At 43.8% G+C, this 18,608-nt stretch overlaps 1 protein-coding gene across 18 annotated transcripts in view; it reads left to right on the plus strand.

The window, feature by feature from the left end:
- The window catches only part of tnika (TRAF2 and NCK interacting kinase a), a 71,423-nt gene that overhangs the window by 48,794 nt on the left and 4,021 nt on the right, over positions 1-18,608 (plus strand). For 4 of the 18 annotated variants that reach the window (XM_034235402.1, XM_034235408.1, XM_034235403.1 and 1 more), the window contains 21 exons: positions 27-212; positions 743-1,273; positions 4,167-4,331; positions 4,584-4,847; positions 6,505-6,614; positions 6,948-7,063; positions 7,720-7,817; positions 8,044-8,067; positions 8,404-8,412; positions 8,906-8,974; positions 10,450-10,556; positions 11,114-11,216; positions 11,409-11,558; positions 13,938-14,037; positions 14,143-14,313; positions 14,702-14,845; positions 15,476-15,610; positions 16,138-16,238; positions 16,347-16,496; positions 17,320-17,337; positions 18,084-18,243. In XM_034235402.1, coding sequence (XP_034091293.1) covers positions 27-212; positions 743-1,273; positions 4,167-4,331; positions 4,584-4,847; positions 6,505-6,614; positions 6,948-7,063; positions 7,720-7,817; positions 8,044-8,067; positions 8,404-8,412; positions 8,906-8,974; positions 10,450-10,556; positions 11,114-11,216; positions 11,409-11,558; positions 13,938-14,037; positions 14,143-14,313; positions 14,702-14,845; positions 15,476-15,610; positions 16,138-16,238; positions 16,347-16,496; positions 17,320-17,337; positions 18,084-18,243 — 2,911 coding nt within the window. The remainder of the gene's footprint in view (positions 1-26; positions 213-742; positions 1,274-4,166; positions 4,332-4,583; positions 4,848-6,504; positions 6,615-6,947; positions 7,064-7,719; positions 7,818-8,043; positions 8,068-8,403; positions 8,413-8,905; positions 8,975-10,449; positions 10,557-11,113; positions 11,217-11,408; positions 11,559-13,937; positions 14,038-14,142; positions 14,314-14,701; positions 14,846-15,475; positions 15,611-16,137; positions 16,239-16,346; positions 16,497-17,319; positions 17,338-18,083; positions 18,244-18,608) is intronic. The other 14 variants (XM_034235410.1, XM_034235415.1, XM_034235411.1 and 11 more) reach the window with 9 other exon arrangements.

Raw genomic sequence — 18,608 nt, forward strand, 5'->3', positions numbered from 1 at the left:
CCCCCATTCTCCCTGTCTCCCTGCAGGAGTACAAGCGTAAGCAGGTGGAGGAGCAGCGCCAGGCGGAGCGGCTCCAGCGGCAGCTCCAGCAGGAGAGAGCCTACCTGGTGTCTCTGCAGCAGCAGCAGGAGGGACGGCAGGCCGAGAAGAAGCCGCTTTACCACTACAAAGACATCAGCAACCCCACCGACAAGCCTGCCTGGGCTAAGGAGGTAAGTCACAACATGCATGGTGTACAAAGACATGCATGCAGTTAAATATGTGAGTTATCTTCCAAAATCATCCCTTTTCTACACTGAACAAAACTGAAATGTTGACTTTAATTAAATGCATTATGTCGACAAACTGTATTAGGTTAGTTGAAAGCAATAATATTCAGTTTAAATACAAAATGTTAGGTTGAACTTAATATTATTGCTTTCAACTAACCTTATATAGTTATGTTAAATGTGTTGATATAATACATTTAATTAAAGTCAATGTTTCAGATTTTTCCGTGTAGAAGGGACAAGTACCAGCTCTGAGTCGAGTACTAAATATCTGCATGTATTTTATACAAAAACACCCAGTGGCCTTTTTGTGTTGTTAATATCTAATTCAGCAGGTCCTACTAGAAGCAGCAGCCCCCGTGGGAGACATCGCTTCTTGAGTCTGAAGATATTTAAGAAGTGCTTTTATTCCCCATGTGAAGTCTCCTCTGTGTTTGTGTTGTGGCTTACCTTCCTCTGACTCTGACCCCCAGGTCCTGAAGCAGCAGCATGTTCAGGGTCACCTACCCCACTCCCAACTACGACAGCACCAGTCATTCAACCAACCGGCTTCATCCCCTGACTCTTGGCGCCAAAACAGAGCTCAGGCCCCTAGACAAACCCCGTCCCATGGTGCCCAGCCCCTCTCCTCCCACCCCCCCCATATCCATATCTCACTAGATGGAGAACTCCTAGATCCGGGGCTCAAGCAGGAGATAAGTCAGCAGGTCAGAGAGTTTAGGGCTCAAAAGCTCAGGGGCCGCAGCCCGGGGCGCAGCCGGGAGCAGAGCCAGGGTCCTGGCCAAGGGCCCAGTAAGGGACCTGGTAAGAATCAAAGAGAGCTTTCCAGTCACGAGCCAGTCAGCCAGTCTAACCAAGTGCTCAACCCTTATGCTCTGGCGCCTAACAATCAGAATGAGAGGCCCAGAGACAGGCCTCTTTCTGCCCCAAATCATGCAGACATCCAGGGGCTAACGCCGGACCCTAGGAGTCCCCAATCTGGATCTATGTCTGCTTTCAAAGTGGTTAGTAGACATCCGCGCAGCAAGTCACACTCACCTTGCTGTAGAATAGATGTAGAAATAGAATCAGAGTCTCAGGGAAGGTGGCTAAAAGAGAGTAGGCTAGATCGCAGCCACACGAACCTCCTATTCCCCCCGGACTGGGAGGTCTCACATGGCCCAACTGACCGCCTCTCTTGCTCCTTCCCTGACAACGCTCTCCAATCCGCCGTACAAAGGTGCAGGAATTCCTACTCACCTGCCTCCAATAGTCTTCTTCAAGTCCCTGGTGACAATCACTTACTTCCCCCTCCTTTGTATAGTGACAGAGAGGGAGGGAATAGGTGGCAGGGAGTAAGACCTTGCTCCTCCATGTCTGACCTTAACGCTTCTGCCCCAGCAGACGTAATGAGACAGAACTTTTCTGAGATCAGACATATGGGTTTTCGCTACACTGAAGGGCTAACCTCTCCCACCATTCCCGATTTGTGGCTGAGCCCCTCACCTCGCACCTCTCCACAAATCTCCCCCTCTTCCTCAGGCTCGTGGTCCACCGGTAGCTTTTCCCCTCAATTCTCCTGTGACACGCTTGTGTTCAACAATCCTCACACACCTTCTCCAACCTACAATGACCTCCTCATGCCCAACCAGGCCTTCCATATCTCCCTCTCAGCAACGTCTACCCCTCGCTGCTCCCCGTATGGCTCTCCCATTGGATCCCAGAACCAGATCCATTAAGTGCTCGACCCTTGTCCAAAGCACACATGTATAGATACACACAATCACACACACAATCACACACACACACATTTTTGTACTTCTATGTTTGTGGCTGAAATGAGGCCCAAATCCGTTTCTAGTTTTCGTAACTTGTGTTGATACAACATGAAAGGGTTGATGCACATTTAGGTTGTGTCTGCTGATCTTTGGTGAACTCAAAATATACTTAAATCAACAAAAGCAATAATTGCAACTATTCCCAATTAAATATTTAAACATAGACTGTAGTGTAAACAAATTTGCTCGCCAAAAAATCGACTTCCTTGTCCCAAATGTAACCCTCAAATATATTTCAGAATATATCTCCACTAACAAAGTCACATAAGTCATCCCAAAGATGCAAGCACACATGCATAATGTAAATACATACAAACACACAACATTACTATTAAAAAAAATCTACATTTATCTCGACAATTTACGTGTATTTTATAATGAATCTACATGTTGTACATTTTTTAATTACTGAAAATATTATCTTCTGGGACTGAGATCCATTGCGGAGTTGCTGATATTCAGAGACAGTTTATCACCCTGTACCATAGGTAGCTTAGTTACCCACGCCCCCCTTCCCCCACACCCGTATAACCCACTACCCCAAAAAGCACCATGGCCAACCCACTCCATATTCTTGTTGATGTCATCGGGGAAACCCACCCATCAGAACTTCTATTTAGGTCAGTCAACCAGTCGATCTAATCCCGGCTTGGTGATGGGTGCTGGCCAATTGGTGGTGGGATCCTTCTAACAACCCTGGATCCTCAGAGGATGTCCTCCATCTGCTCTCCTTACTAATCTTTTTCTTTGTTCTTTCTTAGTTTTGATGCGACAGTGACCTCTATTAACATCCCCTAATGCTCTGTGTTAACCTCTGAGAAACCTTGCCATGGAAGAAAGAGCTTTTGGGTGGTAGGCTTAAGAGGAACCTCAAAAACTTGTAAATATTTGATCAGCACCACTCAAAAGGTTTTTCTTCCAGTAGCAATCTCTCTATCTGTTTGAAGGTCAATTGATGTTTATGCTAACATTGATCGCCTCCACAGCTTAAACTCGACCTGGATCACAGCAGTGCTTCTCCTCACTCACCAAATATTTCTTTTTCATTGGTTCTGTGTACTGAGCTGCTGTTTATCTACACTTCTTTCCTTCACCAGTAGTTGGCGTTCATCCCGAGTGAACAACTAACAAGAGATGATTTCTGACACCGAATACCATAGTTGCCTCACTGTAGTTGACTCGCTAGCAGGCAACTAACAAATATTTGAGGAATGACACAATATTGCATAGTTGTTCTGACCCGGGTCATAATCTTGAATAATCCTACAAGATTATGGACTCATGTGGAATTACAGAAAGCCTCCAAAGGGGATAGTTCTCATTGCATACGGAAGTTTAACTGGGGGCTATTGACTCTATGCCATGCTGAGCCACGACTCAACCGTCCACCAGCCGTTGAGTAGACGATGTTCAGAGGAAAAGTGTGATTTTATCAGCCGGGAGCATTCCTCACTGCACACCAGATAATCTGATAATCTGATTACACTGGCAACGGGAGCTTTCTGTCGTCCTCACTCACAGATATTTGGTGCTTGTTTGCATCGAAGCTCTGTGAAAAAAGTCACTGAAGCTCTTATGAACATAACAATAGCTCCGCATCTACTCAAAACTATGATTTTTTTTTGTTTAAATGCGGTGTCTGCTTAAAAAGATTTGGGATAATTCGGTACCTTTGCATAAAGCAATCAGACACTCCTCAACTCAAGTCTGTGGGACATGTAGAAACGCAAACACAACAATTTGATGGGAGTTACATCGAATACAATCTGACCAGAGAATCTGTTGGATGACAAACAACCAAAACATTGCATGTAATGTTGGTGCCAACAACCTGCCAGATTTAAGACATTTGACAGTTTCCTTGGAAGTCTGGATTTGCTCCAAGTGTGTAATGAAGCATAGTGAGGCTGTACAAATAAGTGGCAGTTGACAACAAAAACACAGAGATGTCCCACAGTGTGATGTTTGGATGTCTGTTTGGTTTGTAACCATGCATGGGGATGGGGGCAATACCGACGGTGGTGATTGGTTGTTGCCGTGTGCTTGGCTGTGAGTGACAGTGGTATGTGACCCGTCCCAGGTGGAGGAGCGATCTAAGCTGAACAGGCAGAGCTCCCCAGCGCTACAGCCCAAAGTGTCCAACCGCATCTCCGACCCCTCCCTCCCTCCCCGCTCCGAGTCCTTCAGCAGCGGGGGCATGCAGCCCGCCCGCACCCCACCCATCCACCGCTCCATTGAACCACAGGTGTGTGTGTACACGTGCATAAATGGAGGCGTGCGAATGCTCGGTGTGTCATAAATAATCACAAATCTTTTCACTCCTTGTTAACGTTTAAAGGTCCAAGCCTCCTTTTAAATCTTTCATCACTCCCTCCTTTCTGACTTTCGTTTTCGTTCTATTTTTATTAATCTCATGTTATTTTCTACCATTTATTCTGTAACATAATAAATCTGACACAATCCCTTCATGCCTCCTTCTGTCTTTCTCATCTTGCAGATGGCCCACCTGGTCCCAGTGAAGACCCACTCCGGGTCCATGTCCGGTTCCCAGTCTCTGCAGGATCAGACGGGCTCAGCTCTGAGTGAAGGGGTCAGCGTGTCTGGCTCCCCCAGGCCCGAGATGCCCCGCCAGAACTCGGACCCTACCTCTGACACCCCCGGACCCCCGCAGCGCATCGCAGGCAGGGAGGACCGGGACAGAGACAGGGACAGGGATCGGGACAGGACCGCCTGGCTGAGAGAGGAGGACATGCCACCCAAGGTCAGAGAATCACATTCAGAAAGAAGACACTATTTCTGTGTTAAAGGTCACCTATTATGCAAAATCCACTTTTCATGTCTCTTCTACATCAACATGTGTCCCCTCTTCTTCATGTCTCTTCTACATCAACATGTGTCCCCTCTTCTTCATGTCTCTTCTACATCAACATGTGTCCCCTCTTCTTCATGTCTCTTCTACATCAACATGTGTCCCCTCTTCTTCATGTCTCTTCTACATCAACATGTGTCCCCTCTTCTTCATGTCTCTTCTACATCAACATGTGTCCCCTCTTCTTCATGTCTCTTCTACATCAACATGTGTCCCCTTTGTGGAAAGAGACTCTGAAAGTTTCAGGAAAAAAGATTCTCTCTCTTTTTGTCCTGATCCATTTCTATAAAAACCTGTCTGAAAATGAGCTGATCAGATTTTGGCCACTTTATGATGTCATAACTATGTTTTGGCTTGTGTAACCATTAGCCAATCACCAACCAAGGTAACCCCCCCCCCCCCCCCCCCCACCTTATCACCTGCATCTCCTCCTCGAGCACCATTGAGTTCTTTGTAACCAAATCTCTCTCAGAGGGGCGTGGGGAGGGGCTCCTTATTTTCATCTAAAGTAACAGACAGAGAATCAGCACTTTGGAAACAGGGCTGAAACAGAGGGGATTATGGGTAATGCTGCAATGATCTGTTTGGTGTTTGGAGCCAAACACTTCAGAGACATGTTCTGTATATATCTGAGACCTGTAATATATTGATGAAAAACAGTATAATAGGGGACCTTTAATATTATTATATTAGTCTGTTTATGGATTTAATTTAGTTTAAGCAAAAGCATCAAGAAAAGCACAAACTTCATCCTGCAAGTAATCTTTTCTTACATTTTGATTATTCCTTATTTGTTTGGTTAGGTTTCAGTAACCTCATTAAAGCTGGGGTAGGTAATTTTGGAGAAACCAGCTCGAGTGCGCTAGAATTTGAAAATACACAGCCGGAGAAAACCTGCCACTTCCTTACAGAGCCCCTCCTCCAACACACACGAACGCGCACATGACCAATGAGGGCACGAGATAAGTTTGTGCACAGATGGAAGGCTGACAGGCAGGTAGGCCATCCAGTTACTTTAGCCGGGCCGGCTCAAATGATTGGTCGTGCTTTTTACAGCGCTACGGCTTCCACATATGAAATTATTTTATGGATTTTTTGTCAAAGCACTTAAGATATTCATTGCTATCGGGATGTTAAGAGCATTCCATGGAATATAACACAAAGTGTATCTCGAGCCGGTTTCTCAAACTTACCTACCCCACCTTTAAGTGAGGAAACTGAACTGATGTTGCAACCACAGGAAATGGCACAGTTTTGTAAGGTGTAATCAGCTTTTGGGAACTGACTGCGATACAAGAACATACAAACATGGGAAAAACAAGGGAAGGGCTATGCTTTACATGCAGAGCACAGCCTTTAGTGTAATTAGACTTTGTTGGCATTGTTAACTAGGGCAGGTGTCGATCAACGTTACTGCATCTGTTTCACCACATTTATGAATTATGTCAGTAACAACAAAAATGTCTGGTCACAACCTTTGGACTTCTTGCTAGGGGATTATAAGCCAAGCCGTATCAGCAATAGTGACCTTCTATATATTTGTGTCCAGGTCCCTCAGAGGACTACTTCCATCTCCCCAGCCTTGGTCAGGAAGCACTCCCCCAATGGAGGAGGAGTAGGTCTGGGCCCTCGCACAGGCTCCCAACTCATAAGGGCCAGGTAAAGCTCATATTAGCACATAGTCCACCTGAAGTGTAAACTAAAGTCTACATCTGAAGTCTATGCAGACCACCTATAATAATAAGCCATTGTATTTATTTATTTTAAATGTTGAACATGTCAAAATACAACTTTAATGCTGTGTCTGATAAAAATATTTGTAATTTCTTAACGGAAGCTATTCATCATACTGTTTGAATTCATTTGTTTCACTGTAGGAATTGCCTAATATTATCTAACGTTTGTAAACACACGGTAATGCTACATGGCATGCTATGCTGGATCATAATAAAGAACTGAAATGAGTGAAACATTTTTTATTTCCTCTTTCAGTAACCCAGACCTGCGGCGCTCAGAGCTCTCTCTGGACGCCATGCTGCAAAGAACGTCCTCCAACTCCTCATCCTCTTCCTCCCCTTCATCTCAAGGAGGCTCAGCCGAGAGGAGAAGTACAAAAACTCACACAGACACTCACGATTATACCGTTGTAATGCACTCAAGCTTGCACGCAAACAATTAAAAGCCTGTGTGTGTACTTGTTTACATGCGAACACAGACACACACTCACAGGGCTTCGGCGAGTTTCAGAGGCTATCAGCGGGACAGTGTCAGCTGCAGTTCTGCTCTGATCAACCTGTCTGATGTGCCCTGTTACTCCCAGCCTCCGGAGAGATAGAAGAGAGGAAATGAGAGAGGCAGATAGAGAGAAGCCTTCACGGATGTGTCAAACAACAGGCCAGAGGGATATCTAAGATATGCATGGATATCCCCTTGACAAACACATGGCAGAGGGAGACGTTGGAGTACGGAAGGATCAGCTTTCTTTCATGTTGGATGTTATAATGGGGTTCACAGTCAAAATGGCGGAAATGTAAAAAATTCGACAAGTAGTAATCGGAATAGGGTGAGAAAATACAAAATAGTTCTAAAACAGGATTTGCGTGACCACACCTTTTCACAATATTAATGAGTAGGTAGGAAAATATGATTAAGTGATATCTGTCATCATTTGAATTAACATGTTTCCAGATTCTGATCAAGCTAATTGATCTACAGATTCTACAGTGTGTAGGTCAAATGTGTAATTTCTTTCCTGCTATGATAGGTCAAGCCAAGCCAGAAGGATCCCCACCAGGAGCCAATCAGGAGGCAAAGCCCAAACAGGAGGAGGGCCGTGAATCAGCCAGACCCAGCAGACCTGCAGTGAGTATAACGCACACACACACACACACACACACACACACACACACACACACACACACACACACACACACACACACACACACACACACACACACACACACACACACACACACTATCTTTCTGTCACAGCAGTCTCCTCCCTGGGAATCTTCTTGAGGCTTCTTCTCCTTTTTTCTACATTCATCTGGTTCTTCTTTTCCCTGCCTCCCTCTCTTGTATTCTTCAGAGCTATAAGAAAGCCATAGATGAGGTTAGTGACACTCGAGTCCCCCCTTTCTTTTATCCCAGTATTCCTTTGCCTCGATCTTCAGAGCCCTTCTTTTTCCCCCTGGCATGGTGGCGTTAGTTGGTTTCACAAGAAGATGACGTTTGTTTCTTTTAAGTATTAAAAAAAGATCAGAGTGTAAAGGCGGCGGCAGTGCATGTGTGCTTCTACACACATACCTCAGAGAGTGTATGTGGACGCGCGCTTGTGCCAGTTTGAGTGTATGCATGTGTGTGTTGGGTGTGTGTTACCTGAACTGCCAAGCACCTGATTTCTCTGAATCTGTTTTCCTGTTTCTCTGATGTCACGGGCACTGATCAGGAGGAGCTGGTAAGCCCACCGTGTATGACGGTTCTCCCTCTCCCCATCTGCATGATTTGGACTGATCCATTGGGCTGGCTTGAATGGGGAGTTACGGGAGGGGAGAAACCACAGGCCAGTTGGCATGGGGTTGATTGGTAGCGCGGGGGTGCGGATTAATGCCATCCAGTACAACATCAATCCTGATTATCTGTCTCTCTCCTCTGATGACCCGTCTTCACATGGTTGATGCTTGTGAGCGAACAAAAGTGCTGATATGTAAACACTTCCTATGGCACAAATGAATGTGTCACTTGGCTAAGCTTTAAGTGTTTCTCAGATAAGCATTGTTTGTTCCTGTTTACAAACCGGGTGTTTGTGTGACAACAAATCAGTTTCCTCTCGTCACCTCTGCTGCCCTCGTGCTTGTATATGATTTGGTCTCCTTCTCCTCAGGATCTGTGATACAGCGCTGATGAACTAAGTGTCTCTTACTCCTCCTTTATTCTGTTCATCTCTACAGGACCTTAGTGCACTGGCTAAGGAGCTCAGAGAGCTGAGGGTGGAGGAGGGCAGCAGACCTCCAGTCAAGGTACGACTTATACATGTACAGGTGTGATGAAAGGGTTTCATTTTTATTCACCGCATGTTTTATATTGTTTGTGTCTGTCAGAGAGAATATATATTTTGTATTATCATACATTTGACCTAATTTTTAACCTGATAAAATGTTATATTTTGCTGCATGTACCTTTAAAGTTCTTAACAAATAATCTGAGGGGAATTTCTTGTTTGTTTTTAACTTGTGATGTGTCATTTTGTAAAGCACGTTGAGCTGCATGTGTTGTTTGAAAAGTGCTATATAAATAAAGCTTTATTATTATTATTTTGAATGGATAGATTTATATTGTAGTCTTGGCCTGCGATAGAAAATTGTAAAAAATAACACAATGAAGTAAAAAGATTATTTACCGTTGCAAAGTTGATTTTTAAACAATATTTTAAACCATGTTTTTTGTACATCAGGAATTGTCTTCTTCATTACATTTAGACTTTGAAGTTAATGCCGGCAGTATCTTATCAGGATAAAACGTGAAGCAGTGGCAGGAATGTGCTCCTTGCGTGATTGTATGCATGCATGTGCAGGATGAAAACTATACAAAGGAGGTGTGTGGCGCAGTGGGTTGTGCATTGGTGTTCGAATCTGGGGGTCACAGGTTCAAACCCCACTGCAGTCAGCATGTCGTTGTGTCCCTGAGACACTTCACCCCAAATTGCTCCTGTGGGGATTGTCCACAGTATTAAGTATGTAAGTCGCTTTGGATAAAAGCGTCTAACAAGTAACATGTAATGTAATGTAAAAAATACAAGGACTACAGGATGAGCCATTGCTCCCAGGGGTGTCCAACTCAAATACACAATAGGCCAAAATTAAAAAATCGGTACTAGTGGAGGGTCGGACTGGTTCAATGTTTATTGCAAAACTTATTGAAATGAACTTATTGCACATATTAAACCTGGAACTAACAAAGCTTAAATTATTGCCTATAAAAACAACATTAAACATTAAATAATCAGCTGCATTCATTTCTTATGGCTCTATCTGCAGCTTTTCCTCAGTCATTTCTTATGATTACATTTTTCCACAGGCCAACAGCAGCTTCAACAAAACAATTTCCCTCAAAGAGAAAAACAACATGTCCTGTTGTCGTGAGAGAGAAAGTGCAGAAGGAAACATCCATTAAACTCAGTGTGCTGCTCTGTGATGCTAGTTCAGATACTCATCTCGGGTGCAAGTTCATCAATGTTTGGGGTCAGGCTCTGAGCTGAGGAGACCCTCAGGATGGAGTGAAGGTGTGCGTGCAATATACCGGCGGGCCAGATCTAATAGGAATTAGAAATGATCCTGCGGGCCGAAATTAAATCCACCACGGGCCTGATTTGGCCCCCGGGCCTTGAGTTTGACACATGTCCTTGAGCAATTCTGATGTTACACAATCCATCCTTACCCTTAATTATCTTTCTTCATTTCTCTTTTCTGTCTGTACTCCTCGCGTTCTAAAAAAGGTGACAGACTACTCGTCCTCTAGTGACGATTCGGACAGCAGCGATGACGACGGGCAGACAGTGGGGCATGATGGGACGGTTGCTGTTAGCGACATCCCCCGCATCATGTAAGTTGTCCCCTCTGTTTTTGTTTTTCCCTTCCTCTGTTCTCTTTCCTCCAAGCTCGGCTTGTCAGTATTCATTTGTGTAGAGATAAGCATGTATTTGGTATAAACACCATGCCAGCAGCTTGTCAGTACAGTTTTGGCAGAATTGCTTTGTAAATAATTGTGTGTGTGTGTGTGTGTGTGTGTGTGTGTGTGTGTGGTGGTGTGTGTGTGTGTGTGTGTGTGTGTGTGTGTGTGTGTGTGTGTGTGTGTGTGTGTGTGTGTGTGTGTGTGTGTGTGTGTGTGTGTGTGTGTGTGTGTGTGTGTGTGTGTGTGTGTGTGTGTGTGTGTGTGTGTGTGTGTGTGTGTGTGTGTGTGTGGTGTGTGTGTGTGTGTGTGTGGTGTGTGTGTTGTGTGTGTGTGTGTGTGTGTGTGTGTGTGTGTGTGTGTTGTGTGTGTGTGTGTGTGTGTGTGTGTGGTGTGTGTTGTGTGTGTGTGTGTGGTGTGTGTGTGTGTGTGTGTGGTGTGTGTGTGTGTGTGTGTGTGTGTGTGTGTGTGTGTGTGTGTGTGTGTTACAGGCCAGCAGTGCAGAGCAGCAGTGAGTCGTATGGAGGGCTGCCAGAAGACTCTCTAGGAGATGCCTATAATAGCTCCAAGGACAGCACTCTGGTGATGAGAGAGGTGATGAATGATTACACACACACACACACACAGGGATCTAAAGAGAAGGGGATGAAAATAAACAGAGAAAAACTGTTTTTGTTCATCCAAACTGAGCTGATTTTGCTTCTTCGTCACCACTTCTTTTAGTCGCCCCTCTCAACATAATATCTGCTCTTTCCTTTGTTTCTCTCCTATCACTTTGTCTTTAAGGCGGAGGAGAGGAGGAGAGGTGGTCACACTGAGAGCAATGGGTTCGGTAATCACGGTAACCATGGTAACCTCCCTGACCTGGTGCAACAGAGCAACTCTCCCTCAGCCACGCCCACCTCCGCCCTGCAGGAGCTGGGAGACATGGCTGAGGTCAGACACACACACACACACACACACACACACACACACACACACTCACTCATTCATGGATATAAATAAAAGATAAACTTCAATTCATATCATTAGTCTTAACATTTATGAATTAAATAATAAAAAGAGTATAACTAACTGTTCGCATTTTATATTTGGAATTGGACAAATCCAGCACTTAAAGAGCCTGTGACACGAGTTTCCCCCATCATCCAAACCCATCAATTTGAGTAAATAGTGTCCCCTTGAAAACCGTTACTGAACTGATTTTGGATATTTGTACTTTGATAACCATTAATCTGCCCTTCAATGTTGACCATTTCCTGGATCTGCTCGGGGATTCTTCAAGTCCCGCCAAATTACGTGTGACGTCATTGCGGGCACAGCGCTCCAGCTGCACCGTTCAGGATCCCAGCATCTGCATGTAAACGCACGATGGTGCACACAGCAGTAAGCTCAGACAGCGATGACAGTTTCATTTTGAACGTGTCTGAGAGCTCATATGAGGCTGAAGGATCGGTTTATGTTGTATCTGTTAGAAGTTTAGGAATTAGGTGCGTCAATATGGGCGATCATACGGTCATGTAGCCAGTGGGACTAAAAATCATCCCGGGACTCTCGACCGGCCCACTTCGGTACCGCTAGTAAATTGTCAACGGGGGGAGTGGGGGATGTCAGGGGCGGCGGGTGCTGTAGATAGTAAATGTAAATATGTAAATATTTGTGTCACTGCATCCTCGTAAAATACAAATATAATGCAATGTGTGTGTCTTTGACATTAGCGCTGCCAGCCACCTGTGCCCTGTACTACGAAGCCAGTTCAACAGACCCTGGATATGTTTGAGTAACAAACAAACTAACAACAACAAACTAACAAACGAGATCTCGCTAAGCGGTCCTACGACGCTGGTTATCAACTCGGTAAATCAAGCCAGGGTTTCTCTCTCCAGCTGAGAGCGCGTTCACGTCTAAGACACGAGTGGATCTGACTTTAATTACATTTGACTGTGTTTCGTCAACATAATGTGTTGCTAAAAATAATACTTCTGCATACAGTATGTGACACTGTAAGTGTTGCTAGGCCAGACACGGCAGATAAGGAAATATGATATATTATGATATTATATGATCGATGATCTGATTGATGATGTAATATGAATGATAAGTGCGACACGTCGGCGTCTTCTCTGCATACGGCAGTTTAAACTGTATTTCCTTTATCCTGTAATATGACTTGAGAGATTTAAACTCCACACACTGAGTTGATCTCTTTTCTATAGACGCCGGAGGCGGGTAGCGTCAGGTAAAAAAAGTTATTTAGCCTTCCCAAACCTGAGCCTCACGCGCCGCCTATGGGGGATGTGCTAGTGACTTATCCGACCGGCCCACTTCGGTACCGGCCCATCGGGATTCGTCCCGATGGCCAGTCCGCGACTGCACCCAGCCCACGTAAACTGTCAACGGGGGGAGCCTCGCTGCGGGGAAACGGTGGACCTAGTGTCCTGATCGGAGTGGGAATAATAATAATAATAATCCGTGCATTTTATCCATTAATTTCCCCAACATTGTGGTGAAAAAAACACACGTTTGTGTTGGTGTACTACAACTACAAAAAGCATCGGTTTGTTTTCTCATCAGGAAATGCAGACCGGCACAAACAAACGATTTTTAATCATCATTCTCACGATCATTTAATCTATCATATGTTCGCCGAATTGACACGAAAGCACTAATTCATGTAGTTTCATCCACTTGAGTTTACAACTACAAAAATAATCGATTTGTTTTTATATCACATCCTACGGGAGGAAATTCAGTAGCTCTCACTACCGATTTTTAATCCTAATGTAATCATCATCTTCACCACGATCATTTATGTTTATGTTCGCCGAATTGACATGAAAGCACTGACAAATATGAATATACTGTAGTCAACTTCATTAAAACGTTATTAACGTGCCTAAACTCAGTAATTCACAATTTCTACGCATGACAACACACTTTGTCCGTGTTTGGCTCTCTCGCCGCACAGTGAAGCGTTCCCGCATTGACGTCACTTCCGGCTTCCCCCAAAACTTCAAAATGAGTCGAAGGAATTTCCCGCGATGTTCGAAATTATTGATATTTAACGGAACGGTATCGCTTTTTCTTTTTTAAACTGACGGTTCGAGATTACTAGTAGCCCAATATTTCATTGCACAGTTGTTGGGATGCTGTCACAGGCTCTTTAAGTCCGATAAATTCCCTTAATTTCACATAAAAACGTTTGAGCAATAAAAGGAGGTATTATCATGATTTTCAAATAAATGAAAGAAGCCCTGAGTAATGTGTTAATGTAGGCTGCTGCTATATGAAGACTTACTGTTTTCTGTCTCACAGTTTGGTCTGGGCGGGTCCAAATCGTCCTTCACCCCATTTGTTGATCCACGTGTCTATCAGACCTCCCCAGGTGAAAATGATGATGAAAACTCAACAGAAGGTAAGCAAAGTAAAACTTAAGCCACATGTTAACATATTCCACAAATCTAATCAGTTAAACCTTTTTTACATTCGTTCAACTTTCTCTTCTTCTGTTTTATCTCAGACATGTTTTCTAGCGAGCTTCTGAGGCAGGAGCAGGCCAGACTAAACGAAGCCAGAAAGATCTCTGTGGTCAACGTTAACCCCACCAACATCAGACCCCACAGTGACACCCCAGAGATCCGCAAATACAAGAAGCGCTTCAACTCTGAGATCCTGTGTGCTGCACTCTGGGGTAGGAGGGGGCATCCTTCAACTTGTATTAAACAAAAAACTAGTCCCAACATCTCTGTGTTTCTGACGTGTGTGTGTGTGTGTGTGTGTGTGTGTGTGTGTGTGTGTGTGTGTGTGTGTGTGTGTGTGTGTGTGTGTGTGTGTGTGTGTGTGTGTGTGTGGTGTGTGTGTGTGTGTGTGTGTGTGTGTGTGTGTGTGTGTGTGTGGTGTGTGTGTGTGTGTGTGGTGTGTGTGTGTGTGTGTGTGTGTGTGTGTGTGTGTGTGTGTGTGTGTGTGTGTGTGTGTGTGTGTGTGTGTGTGTGTGTGTTGTGTGTGTGTGTGTGTGTGTGTGGTGTGTGTGTGTGTGTGTGTGTGTGTGTGTGTGTGTGTGTGTGTGTGTGTGTGTTCAGGTGTGAATCTGCTGGTGGGGACAGAGAACGGTCTTATGCTGCTTGACCGAAGTGGACAGGGAAAAGTGTACAACCTCATCACCAGGCGCCGCTTCCTGCAGATGGATGTGCTGGAGGGGCTCAATGTCCTGGTCACCATATCCGGTAGGTCTGACACACACACACACACACACACACACAGTGGATGCGCATATGCAAGTGTATCCTCATACACACACCCGGATACTTCTCCAATGTATCTGAGTGAAGATTGCGCCGGTGATGATGGCTGCCGTGTCTTTTGCTCCTCTCCAACTATTCCAATTACTTGTATATAGACTCTTATTGCACTATTTCTATCCTATTTTATTTGTATTTACTTGCACTATTTTATCTGTTTTATTGTGTTGCACTGTTGGAGGAGCCTGTGAGCTAAGATTTCATTGTCATATAACTACAATGTAGCTATGTACAAATGACAATAAAAGCCTTGAGTGAGATTGTAGCTCATATCAGATTTGTAATATGCATATACATGTTAGGAAAGTTGTGACGATATGTATGACAAGTATTGGAGTAGCCTCATTGCATCATATGTGTTTAAAACATTGATGGTTTGTTAATAATTCAATATTGTGAGAATTGTGCTTCTTCCATTCAGTCACAATGGCCTGGTAATCTGCCATTGTGTGCTGTTTGCACGCTAATATTTTCCTAATATATTTGAGGTTTTAAGGACTTGATTCCTCTAAAGTTGATCTAATTTCTCTTCCTCATTTTGTCTTCCCCTCTCAGGGAAAAAGAACAAGTTGCGTGTCTACTACCTGTCCTGGCTGAGGAACAGAATACTACACAACGACCCTGAAGTAGAAAAGAAGCAGGGCTGGATTACAGTGGGGGAACTGGAGGGCTGTGTGCATTATAAAGTTGGTAAGGATCTGTGTTACTGTGTGTATATCGTGAATGAATATATAAATAGAATTAGGCTTGCTAAGGCGGATTTCATTCTTACGTGGCCTGAGCTTAAATGTTCTTTAGTTTTGAAACAATCCCTAACCAGCTAAGAAATGCTCAAAATGGAAGGAGAATGAGTAAATATTGTATTTTCAGCCACAGATGCAGCTACAGAATTCACACAAATAAGCAAACCAAGTTGTGGCGTTCTTACTGAATGCAGTAAACTTTGGTATACAGTAGCTTTGAGAATAGTTTGTAATTGTTTAACTCCAAGATCTCTACAAGTCACTCAGATCTGGAGCCAATTAAATCACGTCTAGCAGCTAAGCTAATTTGCTTTACTCTCCAAAGATATGGACTTTTTTATTTGTATATCAACTGTAAATAATTTACGGTTATACCAACCACAGGTCTTTCCCTGGCGCTCATATTATTCCCAAAGTAGAAAAGTTCAGCAGTTCCCGTTGGCCTCTGATTATCTCTCTATGTTCTGTTTCCAGTCAAATATGAGAGGATTAAGTTCCTGGTGATTGCTCAGAAGAACGCTGTGGAAATCTATGCCTGGGCTCCTAAACCCTACCACAAGTTCATGGCCTTTAAGGTACAACAATGCACATTATATGTAGAGAATGCAGAATGAATATATTGCATGACTACAGGCACGGCATCTCACCATTTCCTCTTCTTTTTCTCCCTGCCGCCATTTTAGTCATTCACTGAACTGCAGCACCGTCCCCAGCTGGTCGACCTGACGGTGGAGGAAGGTCAGAGGTTGAAGGTCATCTATGGTTCCAGTGTGGGCTTCCATGTCATCGACGTGGACTCGGGCAACCCTTACGACATCTACATCCCCTCACATGTGAGAACAAGACTGTGCTTATAAATGTCTGTAAATCTTCAATAACACGTCCAATGCATTTGAATGAAGAACAACACACATGATGTAAGGCAAAGGAGAGCAGGATTTATTTTCTCTCCTTCCTAAAATATGACCTGCTTATCCAAGGTCAGCCATGACTCACACGCTGTCTCATGAAGATTGGCTTTCACATATACAATGTATCTTTCTTGACGAATCACCTCTTTGATTGATCTGCTGTCTCTTTTATCAGAGGCTTTTGCTAAATACGACAGTACCCAGTATGAAGCTGAAATGACTGAATAACTAGAAATGTAGTAAGTGGTAGCTGCTACAACATTTCCTGTTGCAACAAAGTCCTCCAAAAAGCATTCAAGTGAAGTAGTGAGCGTCTTCTTTCAGCATAGCTCTTCCCTTAGCAGCATGCAGTCAGATATCAATTCTAGTCGTCACTCAATCACTCATGGGAGCTCGATACACCATCAGTAGTTGTCCATGCGCGTGCTTGAATGCAAATCAGTTTTGGTACTTGCATGCAGATTACTTCGTTCCGGGGTTGCTTTACTAATCGTATGCTTTTAACCAAATTCAATCTAAACACAGTTAGGCTGCATTTTTTATTTGGTGGCAAGATTTCAGGACATTTACCGCACCAAATACAGATATGAAGACACGCAATTGAAGTCAGTTGAGTTCATGCTTTACAGTGATTGCACAACAAGCCTTTTCATTAGAGCATTCCTCTTGAAGCGATTGTCTTTCACAATTGTTGCCTTTAATCTTCCTCTCTCTCTCCTTCCCTGCCAACTTCTCCTCTCTACAGTGTGCCAAACAGATGAAGGTGACATCCTGCCATCCACCCTTTAGACTAGATCAATAGATCTTTAGTAAAAAACCCGTAGTGGATGCACAGGAGTGCTACATGTGTCTGTGCAGTACAGTTTATTAGAGTAGTGATTCATGGATAATTTAGCTAGAAACAGGTTGCATTAATAAATTCATCTAACCCACAGGAGACTTCACAAGCTAATGAAAAGATGTTAAGTGCAATAAGATAAATGTTTGGTCATGCTGGAACCACAACACAAAATTGAAGTATTAAAATACAATTCCAGTATTTCTGTAATTACATTTTTAAATGTGTGTGGTATGCGGTCATATGTTTATCACAAGTTGACAATATTCTAAAAGCTTTTCTTGACACTCATCAGCCAACAAAACCATAGTATGATGTGGTGTGTCGTTCCAATTGGCATTTTGTGTAAATGCAGTTTCTTGTGGGTTTAGAGGACTTTTTTCATCACCTTGTCAGTCTTTCATTTAACCTTTTGTGAGCCGCCTGTTTGGGTAAAGTGCACAGATTCGAGCCATGTCTGTGTTTTGTTATTGATCCCAACTCTTCTGATGTTATTCTTGTTAATAATGCTATATTGTGTCGGTCCAAAAAAAAAAAACAGCCTGTCAAATCTGTTGCATTAAATGCCCATCAGGAAACAGCTGTAACACTTTAATCCACTGTAGATTATGATTACATTTGACAGATTATATTAAAGCCTATGAAATGTTCACTGTGTGTGTCTGCAACAGATCCAGAGCCAGGTGACGCCCCATTCCATCGTGGTGCTCCCAAAGACCGATGGGATGGAGATGCTGCTGTGTTACGAGGACGAAGGCGTCTACGTCAACACCTACGGGCGAATCACCAAGGACGTGGTGCTACAGTGGGGAGAGATGCCCACCTCTGTTGGTACGTCTCACATCATACAATTTTAATGTCTGTTTAAGTGGTTAAAATAGATTTCTATCATCACTGGAGTCTTTAAAACATCATAGAGAAACACCCGGTTCGAAGATATAAATAAAAAATGACTTAGAGGCTTAAATAACTTTATTGATGTATGCTAGTACCCACTTCAGTGCCGTGTGTTGAAATGCAGATCAGAAGTATGTGAACGATCTGAGAACTGAGCTTATGCGGGTTTATTTAAGGTTTAATTGCATTCAAAAATCAGTTCATAACATCTGCTTTCACAGGAAGGCTTCAAGAGAAGGAAGAAGAAAGATGCGTTGGGGTGGGGGGGGGGGGGCAAGGGTAAAAGATTCAGAAGGATG

The sequence above is a fragment of the Gymnodraco acuticeps genome, unplaced genomic scaffold (assembly GCF_902827175.1).
Source record: "Gymnodraco acuticeps unplaced genomic scaffold, fGymAcu1.1, whole genome shotgun sequence".
Taxonomy (NCBI): Eukaryota; Metazoa; Chordata; class Actinopteri; order Perciformes; family Bathydraconidae; genus Gymnodraco; species Gymnodraco acuticeps.